At 48.9% G+C, this 24,437-nt stretch overlaps 2 protein-coding genes across 2 annotated transcripts in view; one reads left to right on the forward strand and one right to left on the reverse strand.

Moving 5' to 3' along the window:
- Nucleotides 1-143: 143 nt before the first annotated feature.
- Nucleotides 144-5,390, reverse strand: MRPL45 (mitochondrial ribosomal protein L45). Its single transcript, XM_075522739.1, has 8 exons — nucleotides 5,295-5,390; nucleotides 4,813-5,008; nucleotides 4,209-4,326; nucleotides 3,711-3,809; nucleotides 3,025-3,073; nucleotides 2,656-2,805; nucleotides 2,398-2,571; nucleotides 144-1,877 (listed from the first exon to the last, which is right to left on the reverse strand). The coding sequence occupies exons 1-8, from the start codon at nucleotides 5,349-5,351 to the stop codon at nucleotides 1,818-1,820; spliced, it is 903 nt and encodes a 300-aa protein (XP_075378854.1). The 5' UTR covers nucleotides 5,352-5,390; the 3' UTR covers nucleotides 144-1,817.
- A 5,591-nt stretch (nucleotides 5,391-10,981) lies between these two features.
- NPEPPS (aminopeptidase puromycin sensitive) overlaps nucleotides 10,982-24,437 on the forward strand; it is a 38,660-nt gene continuing 25,204 nt past the window's right edge. Inside the window, exons 1-2 of the mRNA XM_075522715.1 lie at nucleotides 10,982-11,344; nucleotides 20,382-20,466. Coding sequence (XP_075378830.1) covers nucleotides 11,222-11,344; nucleotides 20,382-20,466 — 208 coding nt within the window. The 5' untranslated portion in view covers nucleotides 10,982-11,221. The remainder of the gene's footprint in view (nucleotides 11,345-20,381; nucleotides 20,467-24,437) is intronic.

Here is a 24,437-nt window from a genome sequence, read left to right on the forward strand (position 1 = left end):
CTGTCTGTGGTCTTCAGCGCTGAATGTCAAATGATCATCCAATTGTGTAAGTACGTGTACATACAGAAAATAAAAAGTATTATCTACAGAGTGCACACTTAGTGGCTGATTTATGGGGTGTGGGTAAGATACTAAATATGCTCAAGGAAGAGATACAACAGAAAGCAGCAAGGCTGTGAATGAAACCCAGGAACAGAAGTGGTTTAGTTGCAGAGCTCTGAATATTGGCAAAGGAGATGGGGAGCCACACGCTGCTAGACTGGAAGGAAAGGCCATTCTCCCAGAAAAACCAGCCACTGCACCGGAAAACATGCTCTTTTCACTGCGAGCCAGAGCTGAAGAACCTTGTCTGTTGGTCTTGGTCGAGGAGTCACATCCATACCTGCTTGTAAGCTGCCTGAGTCACACCAAACACAAACGAGGCAGCTCACTAATTTATTTTAGCTCCTAGCCCAGCTTGCATATGCTGGAGCACTTCAGCTCATGAATGAAGCGTAGGCAGAAGGCTCAATATAGTAGGTTCTTTCAGGAAAGGCAGACAGATTGTGACACCCCTCTGATTTCCAAAAAGATGAAAGGGATTCCATCGCTGGCTCCTCTCCTAACAGAGCATAAAGATGATATTCTGCCCTTTCAAAAGAACATCATTCACAAGAAACACTGAACAACTCTGCAAGCATAAGGAGCCATAACCCTTTCACTGCATACTCTGTAAAACCTCTTTCAAGGAAGAAGAAAAAATGCACTTAACTCTCACAAGCTCTGGAAAATGGCCGAGTTAAAAAGCAAGACAAGGTTGAAAAAGAAGATGCTTCATTGTTTGATGACTAGTGAACATTTTGCTCTGTGACTAGGAGTAAATGGAACTTATCTGAGCAAAACAGTGCAAGAACAGATTAGCAGAGTGCACTGGCTTACTCCCAGCCACAGAAAAAGGTAACCTCTGGGTATGCGTTTTCCCGACCCACACAGCCTGCAAAACCAGGGGACCCGATGCGAATGTCATCATGTCCACAGGATGGTGCCAGCCACTCACTAACAACATCCCGTCGCTGAATTCATGAGCGTCTGTAACAAATGCACCAAAACCCATCAGCTGTGAGAAATGCTGCCTTTCAAGAAGGCCTTGGTTGACACGAACGTTGACCTTAGGAGTCAAAAAATTTTATTAAATTATCAGTGCTGTGCTGCAGCCCCTTTGGGAAGCTTGGCCATTAATAAGCACCCACTCAGCAGGAGCCCAATTGCAGTACCCACCCAGAAGAATTTGATTTAAAGTGTGCTTGCTGCTCTTCCCCGTTTTCTGTTAAAAAAAGAAGCCTGGGAATCAGTACAGAGAGGGAAAGAGGATGGGAAAAGAAAGTGTCAACACCTACTGCTGCAAGTTTTAATGAAAGCCCACCAGGTCTATGACACTTCCCATGGAAGTGCCAAATATCCTATGTCTGGACAGACTTCTACTGCCAAGGGCTCTCACGATGCAAGTTCAGGACAGAGGTTAGTCTAGAGAGCAGTCCTGAAGAGAACAGACTTCTCATCTTCACAGAAACACAGAGAGGGTTAAGCTGCAGCACACTAAGTCTACCTGGACAGAGTAAAGCTCTTCCCAGAGCTCATCTAAATCCCTCTCCCAAGCCCCTCTCACGCCTTTAAAGGCAAATCCTTAGTGACTGGAGTCCATTTCTGAAGCAGCTTTGTTTGTTCACCGCTCACTGGAAAGGCACAGCCATATCCAACCCGCTACGTCCACAGACACTCTCCACTTCTTCCCTCCAGAGTGGTTTGCATTGCTGTTTCTGTACAGGCTCTGGAACTTCCTACTTCGTTTCTTCAAACTCTTTTGAGGGATCCAAGGTTGGGCCAGGAATCATCACAGTCTGAAAAAGCAAGGAACAAACTCAGCACGACACAGAGCAGCTCTGAACTGCTGTAACAGGAATTCTTCATGTTACAAAGCATGAGAAAGGGTGAGCAGGGAGTTCTGGCAATGCAAAGGCCTTGCACAGGAAGATGACCAGATGGCAGCAGCACGGGGGAGGACACAGAGGGGGAATGGGATGACATGTCTTGTACTACACTATAGTTCTCACCTCCTTCCTCGCTAGGACCTGTTTTTAGTAACACAGGAAGACAGAGCACCTGCATCACTTTGCCAGGCTACGTACAGGGAGCAGTAACCCCCTAAGTTATCGCATACGTGTCAAATGCCATCAGCCTCCCATTACAGCTTCCAGGTGCTAGAGGCTGCTAATCCCACATTAATAAATAGGTCTGCTTGCAGATTAATGCACCACCTTCCCGTTACAGGAAGCTCAGCTCTAGTTTTGTTCAGAATTAAGTAGGGACCTATGTTTCACAGACACAGGCCATGCTGCTGCCTTCTCCCTGTGGCATTACCTTAACAATGGGCTCCTTCGGTGGAGCCCACTCTGGAACGATCTTGCCGTGCATCCTCCACGTGCCATACGGGTTGACCAAGTACCTCTCGAACACGACGTACTCCAAAACATCCTTGGGCACCTGCTCCCCACCATACATCAGCCGCCCAAAGCGGTCATAGATTGCCAGAATCTGTAAACAGAGCCAAGAAACTTACTTTGGGCTGGCAGCAGGTTGGAGTCAGTTGGGAAATGCAAGGGGCACAAGGGGATGTACCTGCCGCGTGTGCATCCGCACCGTCACCTGGCCGTACAGGTTGCCTCGATTCACAATGCTGTCACATCGAACATGAACCACTCTTGGAGGCTCCAGCGACTCCACAAAACTCCACCGGATGGTCTTGTACCTGTTCCCACGGACCATTTCCTATAAAGAAAAATAAGCACCAACTTAATTAGGATGTGAATTGAATGACAAGCAAACTACTATATATAATGAAGCATTTATTCATTACTTAAACTTGTGCTTTCCCTCCCAGCTCTGTCTTTACTGTATCCAGAAAAAATGAGACAGATCATCAAGTTTAGAGAGCCTTAGAGACCATGGAAGACATCAAGGACATGCTACATCCAGATAAACACTTACTGGGTAGCAGCGCTCTGTCACCAGGGAGTGAAGTTTCTGCTTGTTAAAACTGCAAGTGAAACACACCCAGTTACTTGAATACACGTATTGTAAAGAGGCTTACTCACAAATTCCTGCTTCCCCAGAAGACACACAATCTACTGGCAAAACAGAAAAAGCAGAATTCTCAGCTGCGGTCTCAGCACGAAATCAGAACATGAAGGCAAGCTGGCTGACAAGACTTTAGGGAAAGACACAACATTCTTTGGAAGCCAGTTATGACCTAAATGTTTTATTGATGTTTGGAATTGTAACCAAGAATGATGCAGTTTTGAAATCTGTTCTATTACTGGAAAGTGGAGCAAGCCAGTGGAATATCATTTCATAGCCAAACAATTCCCTGCAGCGTGATTCTGAACAGCACCAACCACCCACTCATCCGCTGATAATACTAGTGGTGCAACAGCTCACCTCCGTCACCGGTCAGGTCAAGATGAATTTTCTGCAACCTGCTTTTCATTATCGAAAGCAAGAGGGTACTGACCAAATCTCCAACACTCTACTCTTCACAGAGGTGGGGGCAGAAAAAGATAAACTACTTGTTGCAGAGGAAGGACAAGGATTAAAAGACAAGGAAGAAAAACAGAGCATATAAGCAAAAAGAAGCAGGTCCTACATAACCGCATCAGTCAGAGAAGAGGTCTTACTTTGCCAGGCAATTGTGAGCTTCAATAAATATCTCCTGCGCCTTCTCTGGGAAGGTTTTAGTGCTGAAATCTGGATCGTGATCTTTTACCTTCCGCAGACTGAAAAGACAAGAAAAGCTCTACAGTGAGTAAAGAACAACTTGGAACCGTCTTGCACGTTTCAGATGACAACAGAGATCTTATCCAGTTCAAGCCCAGTTTTTATCAGGAAGCAACTGAGAACTGGAGACTCCCCACTAAGACATAACCTCTAGGTGCTCATAAAACAGACATAGTGCTGCAAACCCAAAGAATCCTCAAGAAAATAAGTGCACACTGTATCCATTCAAGCCAGGACAGGTGCTTCGCGTTCATTCTCCCACCAGGGACTCCTGGTTAAGTGGTACAACAGCAAGAATGGAAGAAGTGAGTAGAAAACAAAACACGCCATCTCAGCACTGCAAGACAGAACCGAGCAAAACTTCTGCACCACAGATTAATTAAAAAGGAGGTACGTACGCTAGCTGGGAGGCAGCAGTCTGCTTCAACTTCTCCATCTTTTGCTTCAGCCCATCTTTGGATAAGGAAGTCAAGCGGGCATCGCCCTCAGGAGGGACATAAGGGTCTATAATATCAGCTGCAAGACAGAGAAGAAAGGTCAGGAGGAGGCTCAAAAACAGCAAAATGAAAGAAACAAAGAGGCAGCACCCTGGCTGCCGGGGGCTGGAGTAGCAGGATTCCCCCCTGAAAATGTTTGTAAGATGGAATATGAGCAGGGAAAGAATTGCTAGTCTAACAGCTTGTCAGCAGTGACAGGTGCCTGCTCCCTGCTCTCCTTTTCCATACAGCCCAGGACAGGAGGAGAAGACACATTCAGCAGCAGGGAACGTGACCTCCAGTGCTATTCCTTGTCCCTAGGTACAAAGGGGCCAACAGCTCGACACACTTCTGAGGTAAAGCAGGACGGCTGCTATCCCTCACCAGGAGGCAGAGTGCGTAATTCAGTCTATTGCAGACAGACACTCTCTGTCAGCATGGTCACACCGCTTAGGCCAACTGCTCCATGCTGCTACTCTGCATTAGTTTTGTCTTTGAGAAGAGACCAAAGCAGGCTTTCTACCACCTGTGCAGGCCAAGTAGAAAGTCCGTTCTATACGTTCGTCAGGAAATACTGTCCCCGAAGACCTGAGTCTCTTCTCCTTCTCTTCGGGAGACAGTTCTCTAGCCCATTCAGGGACAGAAAACCTCTTCTTTGTTCTCACTGGGACAGCAAAACAGGCTGGAGCCGCTCCAGCAGGACGGAGCACGGACTCCGCAGTCTAAGGAAGAGAAATAACAAAACCATGGAGTTAGCCCAACAGCCAAGAAACACCACCATCTTGATTTATTTCCCTTCACATCTCCCAAACACAGAGCAGCTGTAAATACACCTAACGCCACTACTTGTAGCCGTCCTTGTCCCACGGGCCTCCCCATATTCCCTCATCCCTGACTCCCTACATCCCTCATCTGTGGCTCCTCAGCAATTCCCCACATCCCACGGCTCCTCAGCCCCTTCCCCTCTGTCCCTCCTACCGGCCGCCCAGCCCCGCTCCCGGGCCCCACCTGCCAGCACACCCGCAGGCCCAGCCGGCCCAGACCCGCCTTCATGGCGGCCGCCATCTTCCCGCCGCGCAGCCCGCCGGGACGTAGGCGGGGCCGAGGCGGGGAGGGGCGGGGCCGAGGGGGGCCGCGCGCGGAGGGGGCGGAGCCGGCGGGAGCCCGCGCCGCGGCGGCGAGTGGAAAATTCCATCGGCTGCGGGGGCGGGGGAGGCTCCGCCCCGAGCGCGCGGCGGGGGGACCCCGGTGCGTGGTGCAGCGCGGGGGGGTCCCGCAGCGTGCTCCCGCCGCGTGCCCGGCGCACCGAGAGAGGGGGAGCGGGCTCACCCCCCCGTGCCACGTGCAACGTGCAACGTGCAACAGGCGAGGGACCCCCCCCCCCCCCCCCGCACCGCCCCATGCAGGGGGTCGGACCCCCCTGTCCCCCCGGGGCCGCAGAGCCCCCCCAGCCTCCCCGGGGACCGGGGAGCTCAGCGCGGCTCCGGGCGCGGCAGCAGTCGGTGCCTGATGCTTTTGGCATTTCGTATTGCAGCAACGCTCGGGGCTGCCGGCGGAGGCGGGGGGGGGGACAGGGGCAAGGGTCCCGTCCGAATGTCCCACGGGACGGCCTGGCACGCCGGGATGCAGCAGCTCCCGGGGTGCAGCACCCCTAAAGCAAACCACACTTATCCCAAAACCCCTTCCCTTGAAATTCCAGCTCCGGGGACACCCTGGGGATGCTCAGCAACCGCCCACGGCCGCAGGGTGAGGCCTCGGGTCCATCTTGCGCACCCAAAGGCAAACGCAGCATGGGGGTGCAAACCCCGGGGTGGCCCCGCGGGAGCGGGGGGCTCGTCGGGAGGCTCCAGGCTGCGCTCGCTCCGCCTGGCCGTACTCCCAGTTTGCTTTGGGGACTGTTGATCTTGGCTACGAGGAAGCGTTGCTCCATCGGACAGCTGGTTAACGTGTAGTGACAGCTCCGCTGTGCCTGAGACCGTTGATCCCAGCCCACGCTGTTATCTGTGCTGGCGTGAGCGGCACGAGCTGGGAGCGGTCCTGCGGGGCTGTGCCGGGGGACACGGGGGGGACCAGGCACCCATGGGTGGGGGGATTGCATCTGCATCCTGGCATCAGCTCCGAAAGTCTAGCATGATGCTCGTGGGGGCTCAAAAATATGAGAAAGGGGGATCCTCCTCACTCCACCCCCAATGGGAAAACTGGAGCCGGTTTCCCCTCTGGAAAACAGGGCTGAAGCCCTGGGGCCACGGAGCTGGTCCCGGAGCAGCCGGGACTGAGTCACAGGCCCCAGTGCCCCATGGCCCCGGCGCTTTCCCACGGCTCGGGACTTGTGGGGCTGGATTTTCCCAGCCTGTCTGGCTTTCCCAGCTGCAGAGCTGCCCTGTGATGCCATCTCAGCCGGTTTTACCACCATAGGCGGCCTTTTCAGGGCTCTGGTGGCCCCCTGGGGCCACGTCCTTGCCGTGGGGGGGCTGCTGGGGAGCACGGCCCAGGAGCATCCCTGCCTGCTGCAGTTCGGGCCAGGGCTCACCCCAGCAGCGGTGGCCTCTGGGGACACCACTTGACGGTGCCCTCCGCCCACGTGTGACCTTCCCGCTGCAAAACCACCACGCTGGGATTTGCCCCGTTGGAGCGCGGGACGAGGGCTGGGATTCGGAGGGATCTGAGCATGGACAGAAGCGGGATGTGCTCAGCACCCGCCCAAAGCTGAGCTGTCCCCGGCTGTCCCTTGGCCATGTTTGCCTCCGTCCTTGTGCAACTCGCCCCAGGTACACGGCGAGGCAGGAGGGTGACAGGCAGACCTGCACGCATGCATTGCCACGCAGCGAGAGGGGGAAGCGATGCAAAAACACCTCCCAACCCCCCGGGAACAGCCTGTGGAGCGAGAGGCCCCGGGAGCCGCTCTGCAGCTTGGAGCGCGCCGTTGTGCCCGTGCTCCTGAATACCAGAGATTCCTGCCCTAAGCCACCGGCCCAGACCTGCGAGGCAGGATTAGCCGGTGCCCTCCGGCTGCTCCCGCTCCCGGCACGAACGGCAAAAACTCCAGCAAGAGAGAGAAGAAAAGCTTCTCTTGGGATCTTTCTTTTTCTTTCTTCCCCTTTTATTCCCTTGTTTTCCTAATTAAAATGGTGGACTGACAGCGGTTGGTGGCTGCAGAGACTCTGGGCTAATTACAGCTCCTGGCTTCCACCCCATCCGTTTGTCCCCAGGCCCTCCCCAGTCTGGCACTGCAGGAGAACCCGGTTTGGTCAGGACATGGCAGAGGAGGTGGCTTCCCCCCGGCTTTCTCGGGGGAGGCTTTTTCTTTCTTCCTTTCTTTCTTTCTGGATTCTTGCTGACAGCAGCATCTGTCATCTAACAATATCTCCCGCGCGGACCAGCAGCCGCAGAAGGCACCCAGAGCCCTTTGCCCAGCGCAAGCCCCGCAGCCGACTGCGGCCACCGAGCCCCCTCGCTGCCCCCGGCCCCCGGGGTGCCCCCGGCACCGGGCACACACCAGGAGGGCACCCAGTGACCTGCGTAGCCATCGAGCAGGAATTAAAGCTCAGAGGAGACAATCCCCTCCGCCTCCCTCCCGCAGCAGCCAGCGGCTCTGCTCCAGGAATAGGTTTATCCTGCCCCCGACCTTGCTGCCTGCCCAGCCACGGCTCGCCTGGAGAGAGTCACCCGCGGCCACGAGCTGCTCTGGGACATCGAAAGCAGACGCGAGGCAGGAGGAGAAGGGCTTTTTGCTCCGGCGAGGCTCCTCAGCACAACCGTGGCATGGTTGGGCTGAGCCCTCCTCTGTCCAGCCTGGCTGCAAATCACGCACGGACGCTCCCCCCCCAACCCACGGGTGACCCCGCTGAACCGTGGGATCACCGCTCCGGCCCTTCCCTCGCTGCAGGGGAGTCGGGACTTTCTCCCCAGCACCCCACTGGCATCGCAGGCGTGAGCTCGCTTCCAAGAATGATGAAACTTGCCCTGGTCCCGGGTCCCAGCACCAACACGTCCCCACCGACACCGTCCGTGTGTCCGATGGGGCTTCGCACCCCACCAAGGCGGCGGGAGGGGATGGTGGCAGGAGCAAGGGGAGGGTGGCAGCTCCCCGACCTCCCCGCGCGGCTCCAGCTGTTTCCTTGTCTCCCTTCCTCTCCTCGGGGCTCTGCAGCACAATGCGGCCCCGCAGAAACCCCAGATGAACCCGGGCTCATCAGCCATTTGGTTTTTATAATGATGTGCTAAGAGCTGTCTGTACTTTCTCCGTGCCCCAGTTCGTGCTGCCGGCTCCTCCAGGTCTCAGCAAATCCCCGCTACCTCTCTCGCTCGGCGCTAACTTATATTTTAAACAGCGAGGTATCACTTTCAGCAAAAATAAATCTCTTTGGGGAGGTGGGGGGGGGGGGAGAAAAAAAGGAGCAATGGCAGTTTCTAGTGGTGGAAGGCAATTAATGATTTCCTGCCTCTGCGAGCTGTGCTTCCTTCTTAAAACGAGGGAGGTTGTGGCATCTACAAAGACACAGCGCGCTTCCTTTCGGGGGGCTGAGACTCAGTCGGGTCCGTGTTTAACGCCATACAGAGCCAGGCAGGAGGCAGTGGCTGAGTTGCTGGATCCAAGATCACCGTGGCAGGTCCCAGGGCTGAGAGCAGGGCTGGGCTGCAGCTCTCGCTCTGCAAGGCGGGTGCGGGGAAAGCCAGCACGGCCGCCGGTGCTGGCTCCCCTCTTCCAGAGGAATTCAATTTTTCGCCCTTCTTTTTCCCCATATAAAGTCTTTATTAAGAATTTTTAAACTTCTTGCCGGTGTTTGTCGCAAACCCAAACAGCCATGCAACATCACCCACTTTGGACATTTATTACCCTGTAAATACTCTTCGCTGTATTGTGTACATAGCTTTTTAAGACGGATTCCTTACATAGCATCTTCCACAAGCCTCAGCGATGCTCCGCAGCGCTGCTGACCCTGGGCGAGCAGGGAAAGCCCCGAAAGGCTGCAGTACCCCGGGGTGGGCAGCAGCGGCTGCTTGGCCATGGGAAATGGCAGAGAAGCCCCTTTCTGCTCAAGAGCTTCAGAAGTTTTTTTTACTTAGAAGGACACGAGCCCGTCCACGAAGGGCTGCACGCATATCGGCAGCCCTGGGGTTTTATCGGGAGCCCTGCAACACCCAGGTTTCAACCTGATGCTGCGGTTCAAGCACGGGGAGGAGGAGAGCGGCCATTAGCTCAGGGTGGGGAGAAAAACAACCCCACGTAGCTCTCTGGACAGGTAAAGCAAGCCCGGAGGACAGGACACCGACTCTCTGCTCCACATGTGCGCATTGCTCTATTTTTTGCTGCAAAGTCCGAGGGGTTTTAAGCCAATCTCCTGATTTTTTAACACTGGAGGTTAGCGATAGTTACACCCCGAGCTCCGTGAGCAGCGCTGCCTTATCTGGACCTGGGGAGCACAGAGGTGACCAAACCCGGAGAGAAAGGGACCTGTGTCCTGCAGATACGAGGGCCAGATGCTGCATGGGGGGTGCTGGGAGGACTGGACAGGGTGACGGGCAGCCCGGGAAAAACCCAAACCTGCACGGTGTGCGCAGCACGCTGCTGGCGCGGGACCTGCCGGCTGCTCAGTGCTAGGAAAAAAGTAATCAATAAAAAAATACTCCATGGAGGAGAACTAACAAAAAAACCCAGGGCAAGATATGGGAGCTCATTAAACATTTGCAGAGGCGAGTCCCAGCTCGGATCGGGGCTGCTGCGGCCGGCCGGGCGCTGCCGCCAGCCAGCCTGGGGCTCAGGGCTGCCACCAGCACGACGCCACGGAGCGGCGGTGACAAGTCCCACGTTGAGGCCAGCTCTGCGGCGGGGCGAGGCCAGGCGGGACGCGTTCCTGGAAGACGTGAGACCAAACAGACTCAACGGCCTCCAAGCCCTGGCTGCACCCATGGGTGCCACGAGGAGACCGGGCCCTGCCCCGCTGCTGGGTGACAGAGCTGCCACACAACGCCGGGCCCGGGGCTCCAGGGACCCTGGGTGCAGGGTGCACCCAGCCCGCAGGGTGCATCTCCCAGCCCCCTCCGCCGGGGGAGCCCCCACGCAGGGCACACCCCACTGGCAACCCCGGTTCCCCCCCGTTGCGACCCCGGGCGCGCTGGGAGCCCCCAAGCAACCTCTCAGCCCCCTCAGAGCACCTGAAAGGGGTGCACGGTTCCAGCCCCCACTCTGTACCGGGGCGCACCGTGCCAGCCCCCGCTCCCGGGCCGGGTGACCCGTTACCGGGGTGCACCGTGCCAGCCCCCCCCGGGCCAGGTGGCTCGTTACCGGGGTGCACCGTGCCAGCCCCCCGCTCCCGGGCCGGGTGACCCGTTACCGGGGTGCACCGTGCCAGCCCCCCCCGGGCCAGGTGGCTCGTTACCGGGGTGCACCGTGCCAGCCCCCCGCTCCCGGGCCGGGTGACCCGTTACCGGGGTGCACCGTGCCAGACCCCTCCCGCCCCGGACCCCCTTGCGACGCACGCGCCGGACGCCGCGCGAGCCCCGCAGTCCGCACCGCCGCGCGGAGCGGGGCGGAGCGAGCCGGGACGCACGCGCGCTGCCCGCGCCGCTTACGCAACGCGCTCCCGCCGCTCTACGTGCGCGGCCGCGTGGCGCCGCCGCCGCGCGCACGCGCACGCGTTGTTCCTCCTCCTCCTCCTCCTCCTCCTCCTCCTGCCCCCACCCCCCCCACACCGGCCGCCTCGTGCCGGGAACGCGCGCGCGCCCCCGCCCCTCCCTCGTCCTCCTCCTCCTCCTCCTCCTCCGCCGCCGCCGCTCGCCCGCTCTCTCTCTCTCTCCGTGTATCGGTGCGGGGCCGTCGCGTCGCCGGCAGGAAGCCTTCCCGCTCCCGCCCCCCGCCGCTACCGCCGCCGCTCCCTCCCCCGCCGCCCCGCCGCGGGGGGGCGCAGCCCCGCACCCCCTGCCGCCGCCCCGCCATGCCGGAGAAGCGGCCCTTCGAGCGGCTGCCCGCCGATGTGTCCCCCCTCAACTACGGACTCTGCCTCAAGCCCGACCTCATCGACTTCACCTTCGAGGGCAAGCTGGAGGCCGCCGTGCAGGTAGGGCCCCGGCCCGGCCCCTCCTCCTCTCCTCCTCGTCCCCCCGCCGCCGGGCCCTGAGGGGACCCCTTCCCTCAGCCCGCTCCTCCCGCCGCCGGGCCCTGAGGGAGCCCCGTCAGCCCTCCGGGCCCGGCCCCCCCTTCTCTCCCTCAGCCGGGCCCTGGGGGAGCCCCGTCAGTCAGCGGGGGCCCAATCTCCCCCTTTCCTCTTGCCCTCCTCGCCGCCGGGCCCTGAGGGCCTCTCCCCGCCCCGTCAGCCGGCCGGGGCCCGGCCCTCGGCGCGGTGGAGCCGGCCAGGCAGGTGCAGGGAGGCCGCTCGGAGCTGCCCCCCCCCCCCCCCCCCCGCGGTCTCCGCCCTCCCTTTCCATTCAGCCTATACATATATATGTATATATCCGCCCCCCCACCCCGGGGCCAGGCGTCGGGGAAGGGGAGAGGGCAACCCGCGGGCCCCGCCCTGCCCCGCTCCGTCCCCCGAGAGGAGCGGGAGCGGCCTGGGAAGGGCTGGGGGCCTCGCCCCGCCGCCGCGGGCCCCGCGGCTCCCCCTCGGGCTGCGCGGGGGCTGCCCGGCCCGCTCCATCCCTCCCTCCCCCCCGGCTCGGACCGTCCCCGGCTCTTCTCCCGCCTGCCCGCTGCCAGAGCGGCCCCGCCAGCAAGTCTGTATGTGGGTTAGGCGTGGAGCGGTCGGAGCCACGGATATCTGCCTCGCTGGTATCCCCGGCTTCCCCCAAATCCGTAGTGAGCGCCCTGTTCCTGTTTTCAGCCTCCAGCATGCTGCTTTTATCTCTATCCAGCCATTCAGATGGCTCGGGATTTTGCTGGAAAGACAAACTACCACATCTGCAATTAAATGAGAACTCCCCCGGTGTAGTATGGTAAGCTGGTAGGCCTCAGTGTCATGAAAAGCTTGAAGTCAGTGAAGCGAGAGGCTCGGGTTAACAGCGGGAAGGGGTGTGCAAACTAAAAATGCTGGGTCTTCTGCCTTTTCTGAAAGGCAAAAGCTTCCCCATGTTCATGCTTCAAAGCCAGAATGTTTGATGAAAGCCCAGAAGTCTCATAGTCATTCTCAGGCTGCTGTGCCAAGATTTCCTAAATTTGCTTTCATGTCTTTCCTTGTGCAATGGTTTGAAATAGATACAGAATTGTAAGGGCTTACCAGACTTTTTCTTAAAATGGGATGACTGTACTGAGAGGTCAAAAATATTTGAGGGAGATTTGAAATGCTGAGATGTGTACAGATTTAAATCTTGGTCTAAAGAGGTGGTTAAAACCTTGATTTAAAATGAGGTAGCGGGGTAATAAAACTGCTGAGCCTGAAGCACAGGTACAGAAGAGAGAGAGTGCCTCCCTGGGCAAGTGTCTGGTGTCTGTGGAAGTTGGGGAGAGCAAAAGACTGTGGATGATAGTGAATCTTGTGACTTTTGGGACCTGGAGGAAGATGACCAGAGATGATTAAGTTTGTGTCACATGGAAGAAATATTAAAAACGTAAATTGCCTTGCAGATTTTGTTCTAGCTCAAGTCCTCGGGCCGGTGCTGTCTTTGGGGTCTCAGTTTGATGGTGCATCAGCCTGGGTGAAAATGCTAGCTTGAGAAATTCCCAATCTCTTCCGTCTTAATCCTAGCCACCTATTCCTGTCTTCGCACCCAAGTTGCTACTCCTGAGTCCTGCTACAGCTGTGGGGCTGTGCTGTAAATGGGATCACTGAAATCATCCAGGTTAAAAATAACATTCGGGGGGAGGGGAGTAGTGGCTTTTTAAGCCAGCATTGCTACTGAGGAGAGAGTGGTATTGAGCAGCAGCCTTGGAAACTCAGTTTAAATCCAGGAATAACGAGGATTTGGAGGCTTCTTGTGGAGATGGTAGCTTTGTGGAGATGGTTTGCAGCTTTTAGTCCTGTTGAGATATTTTTATTGTTTGCTGTTCAGGGGATTGCTCAATGAATTCCTAGAGCAATGGAAACCACCTGACAATGCAAAATCCTGGACTTTCCTACCAGCTGAGGGCATGTGTTAAGGAAGAGTACTGATCTGGCAGGTTCAAGGTTGTAAAAAACTCTTGTTCAGATCACAGTGAGCTGATCTGATGTTCCCCTGGTAGAAAGAATTAAAAAGATAAAGGGTGAGGTTTTTAAAACATATCTAAGTATATATCTTTATTTTTAAATAACTTTTAACAACTATAGACCGAAGAATCATGAGGCCACATCCCAGCTGCATGCAAGCAAGTACAGGAGAGGTGCAGAAAGGTGTATGGGGTGAGTGTTTGCGTGCTTGTCTTGAGTTAGAAATCTGGAGAAGTTTGCTGTGGCTGCCAGCGTCCAAAGCACGGTAAAGGCACATTCTGGAAAATTAGAGGGTGACTATTCTGCGCCTTAATGGAGAGAAGAACAGCCAGCTCACCTACAGTACTGGGTGGACAGGATACTTTTTGTACAAGGGTATGGCTTACTTAAGAATATGCTAACATTTACTAGTTGTTTGTTATTGAGCTGGGATTGCATCTAGAAAATAAAAAAATAATTTGTGTGCTTTTGGATCTAATTGGTTCAGTTAAGGACCTGTTGGCCATTTCTACTAGCACGCTGTAATAAGGTGGAGTGGAGCTCATCAGAGGCATTCTGCTTTCAGTGTGCTTGAGAGCTTTGGCATACATTGTACAGTCGTCGAGGTAAAAGTGATTTTATGTTAAGACACAAACTTTGAATTTTCCAGGCTTTGCGTAGGGAAATACATACACTGCCTCCTCTTGAAGATCCAGGTATTGTTTTTTAATAACCAATCAAGAATAATTATTAGTCCCTCTGCTCCATTCAGTATGATAATGGCTGGACAAGCAATAATCCACATCAAGTACTTAAAGCAGTGATGCTTTCCGACCTCCGGGGCGAGTACTGAAACTTTGACACCAGAATAAATCATGATTAATCACAAAATTAGGAAAACTTTTAATTACGTACATCAAAAGTGTTCGTTTGCTTTGCTATTTTGCATCTTTAATAGCAAACTAGAATTAGTGAAGGCTGTGATATTTAGTCAAGATATTACAAGTAACACTTGATCAGTCGGTTTGTGTTTCTCACTCACAGCCATTAAATAGGATTTAGCAGCCCTCTGTGTAGAATTTTGGTAAGTCTTTCAACTTGAGCACCAAGCCCTAAAGAAATGTTAAATAACCTTCCAGGCTTGGCTTTGGGGCAGTACACTTGTGTTGGCTTTTGTACATATAAATAATTTAACAAAACATTTTGTCTTTATGCCACAATAATAGATGTTACACTTATATGGCTCCTTCAAATAAGCTTCAGAGGATAAAGCCTTTTATGATTCAAAAGATAAAGCTGTTGCTTCAGTGTCAGCAGTGACCAGGTTGATTTCAAAGCCTTAAAAAGAAATTATATGTGTTTGTGGTACTTCTAGTTTTCAAGTTAGGGAATTGGCCCTCTGTCTAGTATTTGTTGTTTCTTGGTAAAGGAACGATACTGAAATCTGTCTCTTGATAGTTTAATTTTGTAGCCTTCTGAAGCTGCGCTTGTTAAGTATCTGGTAACATATAGGTTAAGTTTTGTCCGGTTACTTGAGATTTTTCAATAATGTAATTTGTGGTCATATGAATATTTTTGAAGGCTGTAGAATTGTGTAACAATTATATAAACTGACAGTATATAATGGCCACTTATCACAGTTAAAAACCCAAAAAATCCTTAAATGAACTATTTCACAAGGAACCCTTATCACAGCTAGAACAAAACGTGGTTGTGGGAGAATCGGATGCTGCGTGTTGATAGCAGATCTGGAACTGAAATAGTCGCCTGCTCACAGTCCTGTGATTGCTCTGTCAGTTGTGTCATCTTTTAGCATTTTAAACTGTTGATTTGTTGGGTGTGTGTGGATGTTTCTCAATGAGCACAATTAAGATTTTTTTTTTTTTGGGGGGGTGGAAATAGTTCATCTACTTTATTCATCTGTTAGCTTGAGATTTAATTATTATAACCCTGATTCTCAGGGTCTAGTTATCAGTGCAGCACACTCATATTACTCAGTGTCTAGGTCAACTTTTTTCCATTCTGCTTTTGACTCCTGGGAGGCCTAACTGAGGGCTGGAACAAAGAGGGGATGTGTGGCCGTTCTGTTCTTCAGCATCGTGCTGAAAAGGCAAACATGAGTAACTAGCAACAGAAACAAACATCTGGCTCCCAAAGTTGAACGGTTGTTTTAAGCTTCTAAATGGAAGTTCTTAACGCTGTCATGGCTCCAAACGATCACCTGTCTGGTGCAGGCTATAGTGGTGCAGAGCTTCCGAAAGGTGCATGGTTGTCTTCTAACCTCCTGGTATTTACCTCCATATAAACTACCTTCTTTGGGGAGTGTTGTGTGGTGATTCATTTCTTTCACTGGAAACTACAGTGAAGTGTTTCTTTGTCGCAAAGCAACCTATCTTTAAAGGATTTGCAGACTTGAGGTAGATGGCTCTTTTAAATGTCTTTCCCAGTCCCTTTAATATGTCTTAAGGATACTCTGTTATATTTAGCAATGTTTAACCTGTATCTGTTGCTTTTTATAGGTTAATTATGCAGTATCTGCTAGACTAAAGAATGTGTAGTCTTCTGATCCTGCTGCACGCCAGTTAAAGATTAATTGTGACACTCCTGTATGTAAACCTTGAAAAATTAAGCTAAATGGGTGTAGTATTTGTGGTCAGTATCTTTTTTTTTGGGGGGGGGGGAGGGGGGAGGCGGGGGGAGTTGTCTAGTATAAATAGACGGTCATGTTATCCAGCATTGTAACTTGCATTTCCAGGACATAAAATTAGGTCTGAATTTGAGTGTTAAAGGTACCATACTGGGTGTTCCAAGTCTGGTGCTTTAAAGTCAGGACCTTGGGGCTCCATGTACCCTTATGCCACCAGCTTCAAAGATGGGAACGCCTTTGCTCTTCTCCCTGACAGAAAGGCCTCTTTCAGTTCTGTAATTCATAAGGCTAAGATGATTGCATTGATTATAGTTACAAAGGGATTTACTTGTCTGTGTGAATTTGACACTTCTGAAGTATGTGTGACTGCTACAGATGAATGTAGTTAGGTGCTCTTTGGAATGAAGTGAATTTTTCCAGTGCGCCAATTAGTGATGGCATTGGTAATTTTACTACTTGGCTACCATAATTTGTTCGAGATGCAGATGAATAAAACTTTGTATTCCTTTTCTCACTGAAGTTTGAAATTCTTAAAAAAGATACACCCTAGAAAGGAACTGAGGTAATTTTAGTTGTCTATTTTTAGAGAGTAAAATGCTAAAAACATACATGCTTGTTACAATGCTACATTTAGAAAAGGACTCTGAAGCCGAGTGACAAGATTTTAATTATCTAGTCTTATGAATGGCTCTAGAGAATTAGTTTTGACTGTAGAAGGTGTCTTTTGGTGCACTTCATCCTGTATTTTGGGTAGGCTGGCATTCCACTGAAGCCATTCAAATTCTTGTTTTTAATGTCCTAAAAAGGTTTTCGCATTAAGGCCTTTCCTGATAACTGGTGACAATCAAAAGCTTTACAGGATCTTTGAGTCCTATTTGGCAGAGTTTTGAAAACGTCTTCATTTTCAAAATTAAATAATTAGCCTTTTTAGCTCTTCTTCTGTCAAATGATGTTACCATGGAAAACGTTTGGGGGGAGCTTAAGCTGTTATCTCCTATGGGGTGAGATTTTCCTTCCCAGAAACAAGTGCTGAGCACGAGTGTGGATGTGTAGGGGCTTGGGAAGTGTGTGTCACCTTAGCCTAATGACAGGTTACTGACAGTTAAAATGTCGTAAAGGTCTGCAGTTTTATTGCAGGGCAGACCTGCTTTGTGGTATCTATGTCTGGCTAATCTCAATAGGTATTTGAGTTGTGATTAGTGTTACTAGAGTTTCATCAGAAGCAACAGGTTTAAAGTTTTGAAACATTCCTTCATTCCAGATATTGATCTTAGTTCATCTGCTGCTTTTAAGCATGTCAGCCTTACGGCAAAACTACTTTCATTGTGGGCATTTGTAGCTTGCTCTTGCCTTGATTAGCCTCTTCTTGTTGAAGAGTAAATTTATTATATTATAGAGCAAGGTGAAGCAGGGTGACAGTTTGCATATATGCAGCTTTGTAATTGGTTATACCTTATGCAGCGAGATGCTTTTTTGCCTTTTAATATGATTGCATTCATGAAAAGCACTGCATGAGCAGAATATCTGTCTTCCAGAACATAGTATTAGCAGAAATGTAAAAGCAGTTTCAAGGTATCACTTACAGTAAAACACATTCATTCATCTTCACGATATACGTGGTGTCTGTAAGCATTAGGCTATAGGGTCTTGTGAGATAAAATGGTCATGTTAAGTATGCTGAGCGGTTTATAGTTTTGTTTTGGTTCTGTTCTTACAGGTATGTCTGTGCTCCATTATTTTTAGTGGATCAGAGGGAGGAGGCGCTCATGCTAGAGCCTGTGTGCCAACATGAAAACTTTTTTTTCCCCCACTGAATTCAATTAGGAGAGCCTCAGAAGTGTGCTGTAGAGTACACTGTCAATATTCATATCAGCACGCTGAATTTTGCCCTTTGTTTTTCGGGAGTTGGAGAGTAAACATTTTTTAGGCTACTGGTTCACTCAATCCCTTTAAATGTTTTCTAGTATGTTGCACTCTTTTGTAAAACTGGCTTGATAGTTGTAGGAGGTAAGAAAAAAATCTAAAAATAGGTAATTGTCTTTCTAAGGAGCCTCTGAAGTTGTCTCCACTTAAACCTAAACTTTCTTATTTTGCAGGCACAGTGCTACACTGAAAATTCTTCTGTCCTCAGGAGAGGTTGTTTTTTAAAGATCAAGCCTATTGTTAAACCCAGTATTGTCTGCAATTTGGACAGCTCTTTATGCATCTTGAATTCTTAATCCAGAGCGATTTGGATTTTTAGATTGAATAAAGGTCTCTACTAGACATTTATAAAAAGCTTTTCTCATTCTGATTTTTCTGTGTTTTAGAAGACCTTGAAAAACCCCAAACCTTAATATTGTGATTAAAAATTGTTGGGCTTTGATCTTAGGTTTTGGGAGGTGGTGTAATCCTTTAGTTTCATGCACACCAAATTGGAAAAAAAAAAAAAAAATTCAGATTGTAAATCTTTACTAGAAGCATCAAATCTAACCTGTGTCATTTCAGCTGTTACGTTTGCTAGTTCTATGCTTTGCAAGCATGTTGTTTTTAGAATCAGGTTAAGTTTATTAGGTAACATTGTTTTGGTTTTATTACCATGAAGAGGCAACATGATGAAAACAACACAGCTCTTCTGCACTGTTCTGTATGACACACTACTGCAGGGTGACTGACAAGCAGGATTTGGAGAGGTTTACTAATAGTTACGCTCGTCAAAAAGTATAAGCCCTTACGTAATATTTATTATACAAACAGTTCTGTTAAGAGCAATAAGTCATAGATATTTGCTTCAGAAGCAAAGTTGGTGGCTGAGGCTAGAAAGAAACTTCTGAGTTAGGTTTGTCTTGTGTTAACCATCCACTGCAGGGATTGACTTTCCTGGGAGTATCTGGTATTAGCCCTTTGTTTCACAGATTATTAGACTAGATGGGCCGTTCTTATGATGTGGCTACGCCTATTAAGTTAATCATTTAAATTTCTTCAGCCTCTCTTATCACTGACTAGACTTGAATTTGATTTTTATGTACACGATGACTAAGGAACCATTTCTTCAGTGAGCCTAGATAGAACAGCTTAAGACTGAATATCTGCTTCCGTTTATTCATCTTGTGTAGATACCAGCTCCTTTAGGGCAGAGTGATAAGTGTCTGTTTCAACTATGACACTTCACAGCTTATTATTTTGGCTTTGCCTGTAATAAATGCATTTACACTCAGATTGCTTGAATGCTGAGCTAGCGTGCACATGCAGAGCGCTTTGCTGATTTTGCTACAGGGGCAAAGGAGCTCTTGATTCACGGGAACCAGTTTCCATCGCAGACAAATAAGTCCAGTTGGTTTCTGCTGTGTTCAAACATGGATAGCTAGAGTGATGGGTACAGGTGTTAATAGGGCCTTTTAAGGTTATAATAGTGAAAAACCAAGAAAGGGATGTAAGTCCTTATGCTTTAAGGAACTTACTCTCTCGGGTAGGAGGGAGTTCCTTTGTGCATACGTTAAACTCTAGTTGGCTGTTACAGAAATTCTTGCTCTTTTATTTAAAGAACTGGCATTGTCTACAGCTAGAAATTGTATCCTGGACTAGCAGGATTACAAGCTCGATCCAGTGTGATGATTCTAGTGGTTTCAGCCATAAGTTTCTAAATAATTCCTAGCTTAATTCCCAAATATTTTACCCCTTTGTAATTAATTGATATTTAATTTGAATTCCTCTGTATTCAAGCTCTTGCATCCAAATAGAAAGCTGGCACAGTGAGACAGTTTGTTACTGCGCTGGGAGCTGGCCACTTGTTAAGTAAAGCAAAGTGTGTATAGCCAAGAGCTGGCAGAAGGAAAGCTTTCAGGAAAATGTAAAGGCGAATTTCTTGGCAGATGTTTTTAACCGAAGAAGTTCCTGTAGTGTCGACAGTTTAGAACACAGTACCGTAGGTAGTATTTCTGATCATCTCTGAAAGATGTGAGTTTGTGTTCAAAGGCTTTTACTATGGTAGGTCATCTCTAAAAGGAAGCTTACAGGCTCTCTATCTATTTTTACTGGTTTTGGATTCCCAGGCATGTACAAGGGCCCTATTGTCAAGCTTACATACCAATTTTTAGCAGGCAGTCCATTCCCTTAAATAATTTACAGTCTTGATAAGTAGGCCTAGATGGCTTGAACATGATGCAAGTACGCATGTTCTGGAACAAATGAGAGCAATCAGTGGAATATCTTTTTCTTTTTTACCATGCTTAAGCACTAAATTTTATTTCCAATACTTGATGGTGGAGGGGTTTTTAGATTAAAGGGAGGTGGGAATGCCTACCTAAGGGAGCTCAAGGGAGTAGGGAACACCATTTCTTCCTGATGCTCATGAAATTTCTCTTCCAGGTGAAACAGGCAACCAACCAAATTGTGATGAACTGTGCTGACATTGACATTATTACAGCTTCCTATGCACCAGAAGGAGACGAAGGTAGGATTACTTTTTTGCTGGAGTTTTTACGTGTTAATCCATTTCATTTCTGATGTGAGGTGCTGTTGCCAACAGTTAACAACTTTGATTGTGAAATTATGTAATAATTTTGATAAGCTAACCTACCCCTAGAGGCACAAAATTAATTGTCTAACTTTCATTCTCTTCTCATCACTGCCATTTGCATTATGTTTAAAAAAAGTTACCTTTAGAATCTACGTTCTACTCTGTCATGCCCGAGTGTCGTAGGCAAAAGGATGTCTGACTGTTTTGACATGATTATTTGTCTTTATACCAGATATCTGTGCAAGAACATGATCTGTACCTGTGGACTGTGCAATATTGACAAAATCTGTAAAAAGGGCTTAGGTAAGGAATGCATCAATAATGGCCTGCAGTAGGAAATACTCATTGGGAAGGATTGGAAAAGTACAGAAGACACTTAACTGACATTTAGCAGGATGTTCGGAGTGTAGGGCAACACGGAAAAAGGTGATTGGGTGGAGGAGACAGTGGTTGGGATCCAGTTCAGTGAAAGGCTGGAAGTTACTGGAGAAATTGAAGAAGCAGTACGTGTTTGTAAGACACAGTTATAGTAGTTGATGTCTTCCCCAATTATATTTTGAGGAGATTTAACAGCCACAGAAAAAGTTTTAGCAATTGAAGCCTGAAATGATTGAGGTGTGGAAAATAAGCTCTTTGAAACAGAGTGATGGTCTAATAGTGTGCAAAGCCTTTCTGGTTTTCTTCTGGAGCCTTTGCTATTTCAAGCACAGTAGCTATTTGGCCCACTGTGTATGACTGTTTCTTAAGTCCTTCAGATGACAAAAGGCTCTGCGGAGCTTCCCTTTCTATAAGGAAAATGCCATTGTGATGTCATGAAGCACTTTATTAAAACCATGATTGTGAATTAAAGGAATGATCTTGATGACAGATAGGAGAAAGGTGTTCCTTTGATTAGGTTTAAACTTCTCTAGTATGCTTATGCAACAGCTGAATAAAGTTGGAGAGAAGGGCTATGTTTGTCTGAACACCTGGAGAAGAAAAGAAATCTTAATTTTCTGGACTGGATTTGGTAGGGACAATTTCAGTTCTTGTTGTAGTGACGTTTTCCTATGGCTAATAGATTTGTATGTCACAAGTGGAATGCCTGCAATGAGTCTTTGCATTTAAATTGGTTTGACTATTTTTATTTTTAATGTGGTATTAAAGAAACCAGAGGGCTTAAGTACAGTTGTGAGCAGCTGAGCAGTGCTTAGGTGGATGGGGAACTCTTGTCCGAAGGAAGTAGCATTCGGTGGGTGTGTGGTGGAAAAGTAGAGCTCAGTGCAGGAAGCGCAGTCACAGCAAGAGAGGCGGCAGAGAAGAGTATTACCAAAGAGCTTGGAGTCTGGCCACCGAGTTTCGATAGTGAAAGAATAGAACGCTGTTTCCTACGTGCTTGATTTGGGCTCCCGCGTTGTACCCTGGCGCTCCATTCCTGTGTGCCTTTCACGTGCTGCCGTTAGTGATCTTTAGTTGATTGGATGCACTGTGTTGCTAAGCTCTCCTGGAGCTATTTCTTATACTGAGTAATGAGGCGATAACGAGAGTGGTAGTAATAGCAGAGTGCGTATGGAGTCTGTTCCACCTACCACTGTGCCATAGGCCCAAACCACCTATTAATTTTTAATTTTGTCATTGAGAAAATGAAAATAAACTGAGAAGGTACCTAGGAATAAAGGCTCTTTCCAGTCAAATCAGGAACAATATGTAAAATAGAGAGGATCTCTATTTTAATGTATTATCTTTGTTGTTTTCAGAGCTGATTTCCTTCTCGTAGGGGTCTATTTTTCTATTCTTTAACAGTGATATACTCTCCTTGTAACTTCAAAGTATTAATAGTACAGCTTAATGGAGACTTAAAACCAAGTACACTGGAAGGGAGTTTCTGTGGCTTAAATTCCTTCATTCTGATTTTTCAGGTAGCCTTGAATGTGGCGCTCTGGACACACAGGAATATGAGTACAGCACTCTGGCTATAGTCTAGGCACTCACTTCTCAAACTGTTGTATCATAAATATTTGAGGTGCAGTTTTGTTGCCTGTTGACTATAATTATACTCAGGCTTCATGGGGTTAAAACATATCTTTCACTTTGGTGAACTGCCAACTAGTATAATGGCTTGGGAAGTAAAATTGCATGAAATTCGCAGACTATTTGCTGGCACCTGTTGATACAGATCAAGTCAGTCTTACTAATGCTTCTATTGTGCACAGCTTTTGGATAGTAATTGTATAACTGGTCTCAAAAACAGGGTACGAAATATAGTCCAATGAACCAACAGAAATGTCAGCCAGATCATTTGGATTTAGTTACGTAGGTGAGCCTTGTACCAATTGCCTACATAGTATATTTGAAAACGAGTAAGAAGATAGTGACGTTTTCTCCTTTAAAGGCTCTAGTGAAGAATCGTTACCTCTTTTAGTTCTGTACCTCAGTGGGGAAGAATCTGTCTCACGCTTGTCTGTAAATGTGAGACAAAAGATAATCGGTCACTTATCTTCTTTCAAGTGTGGTTCTGTTCCGAAAAGTAGCTGTGCAAAAAAGAGACCTTTTTGCGCAACAGATACCTTTCCCTTGTTTATGGAGGTGATCTGTTGACTTCTGTGCAGAATAGTTTGTTCTTTTCCTAATAATTCTTGTTGGTCTTGAGTGCCTACTGCACTGTGGCTTGTACAACAACAGAAATCTTAGCTAGAACTGTGGGCTGTGTTTTCCCTCCCCTCCTATTCACTCTTCTAAAGATGGATACAGCAGAAGGTAGAACTTGGTCTTTGGAATTTTAATGCAGATTTGCAGAGAAATCAGATTATTCCCCAATATTTGACGGGAAGCTGAGGGAGGATCTCTGAAGCTTTAAAGTAAAAGTAAAAAAATTTTGCTGTGTAATCCACAATTGAGTGATAGTGAATAATAAACCAGGAGAAATTGATTATGCAGTACTTTGGAGTAGAAAAATTCTCTGTTTCATCTTAAAACGAGTGTAGTGACTGTAACCGGAGGTTGTGGATTTGCTGTTTGTGCCAGGTATGCTGTAATGGAACAAAGCTACTCAAAAGACTGAGTTTTCCATTGCTGAAGTTATGACTGGCTCCTCCCACTAATCATAATGAGCAATTGTTTTTGTTTTTTTCCAGAAGCTAGTTTTTAGCATTTGTAGTCAAATGTTTATAGTGCAGCCTTAGCATTTAGGTACGCACATGCTTTACTACCTTTGTCCAAATGGTTGACTTTGCTCAGCTAAATGAAGAACTGAAGAGGCATTCTTAAGCAAGTTGGTTCTTAAGTTAAATTTTAGGGGATTTTCATACTTACTGAATGCTAAGTAGTTTCAGCTTCTTGTGAATCTCTCTTTTAAGGAGCTGTGAAATTGTGATGGAGTCACAATCAGTGAATTACATTGCCTTTAGCTTGGAAAGCTTTTCAGATACTGGGGGATCTAAAGCAGCTTCTTTAAATTCAGAGATGCTTGGAGGGTAGTAGTTGGCAATTTTGCATAGAAAATTACGAGCAACCATAAGTGATGTTCATTTAGCAGAAATAATCGAGTGAACTTTGGTTTGTACTTCAACCTTTAAAAGGTTTTAAGGCCCGAGCTCATTATTTTAGTCTTTTCCTTCCTAGTATGGTAGGGACATGGTTGGATGCTGGTGCTAGATGCTGGTTACACCAGTGCCTCAGCTGATGTTTAAAAACAACAACAAAAGATCGCTAGCGCTTATGGAAAGGTAAGCAATGTGACCCAAGGGTGTCTAAGCAGTGCTTTCCCTCGGCCTGGGAGCACTACCGTTTCACGATGGTTGTAAGGCAGTCTGAAATCCTGCTGCTGTGGAAAGGGGCAACAACGCTTGTCCTCACTCCCTTCCTTCTGTTGGCATTCATGTTTGTGCTGTTGAGCAGCCATCTGGATCAGGAAACTGCTCTGGCTG

Source organism: Mycteria americana, chromosome 22, assembly GCF_035582795.1.
Source record: "Mycteria americana isolate JAX WOST 10 ecotype Jacksonville Zoo and Gardens chromosome 22, USCA_MyAme_1.0, whole genome shotgun sequence".
NCBI lineage: Eukaryota > Metazoa > Chordata > Aves > Ciconiiformes > Ciconiidae > Mycteria > Mycteria americana.

Bases quoted from the DNA above. Each gene is read 5' to 3' on its own strand.
- MRPL45 (XM_075522739.1), bottom strand. From the start codon at position 5,351: ATGGCGGCCGCCATGAAGGCGGGTCTGGGCCGGCTGGGCCTGCGGGTG. The intron at 4,327-4,812 runs GTGGTAGAAAGC...TCTGTCTTGCAG, and splicing joins TTTCTACTTGGCCTGCACAG to CTGATATTATAGACCCTTAT. The intron at 2,572-2,655 runs GTACATCCCCTT...CTCTGTTTACAG, and splicing joins TGCGGATGCACACGCGGCAG to ATTCTGGCAATCTATGACCG.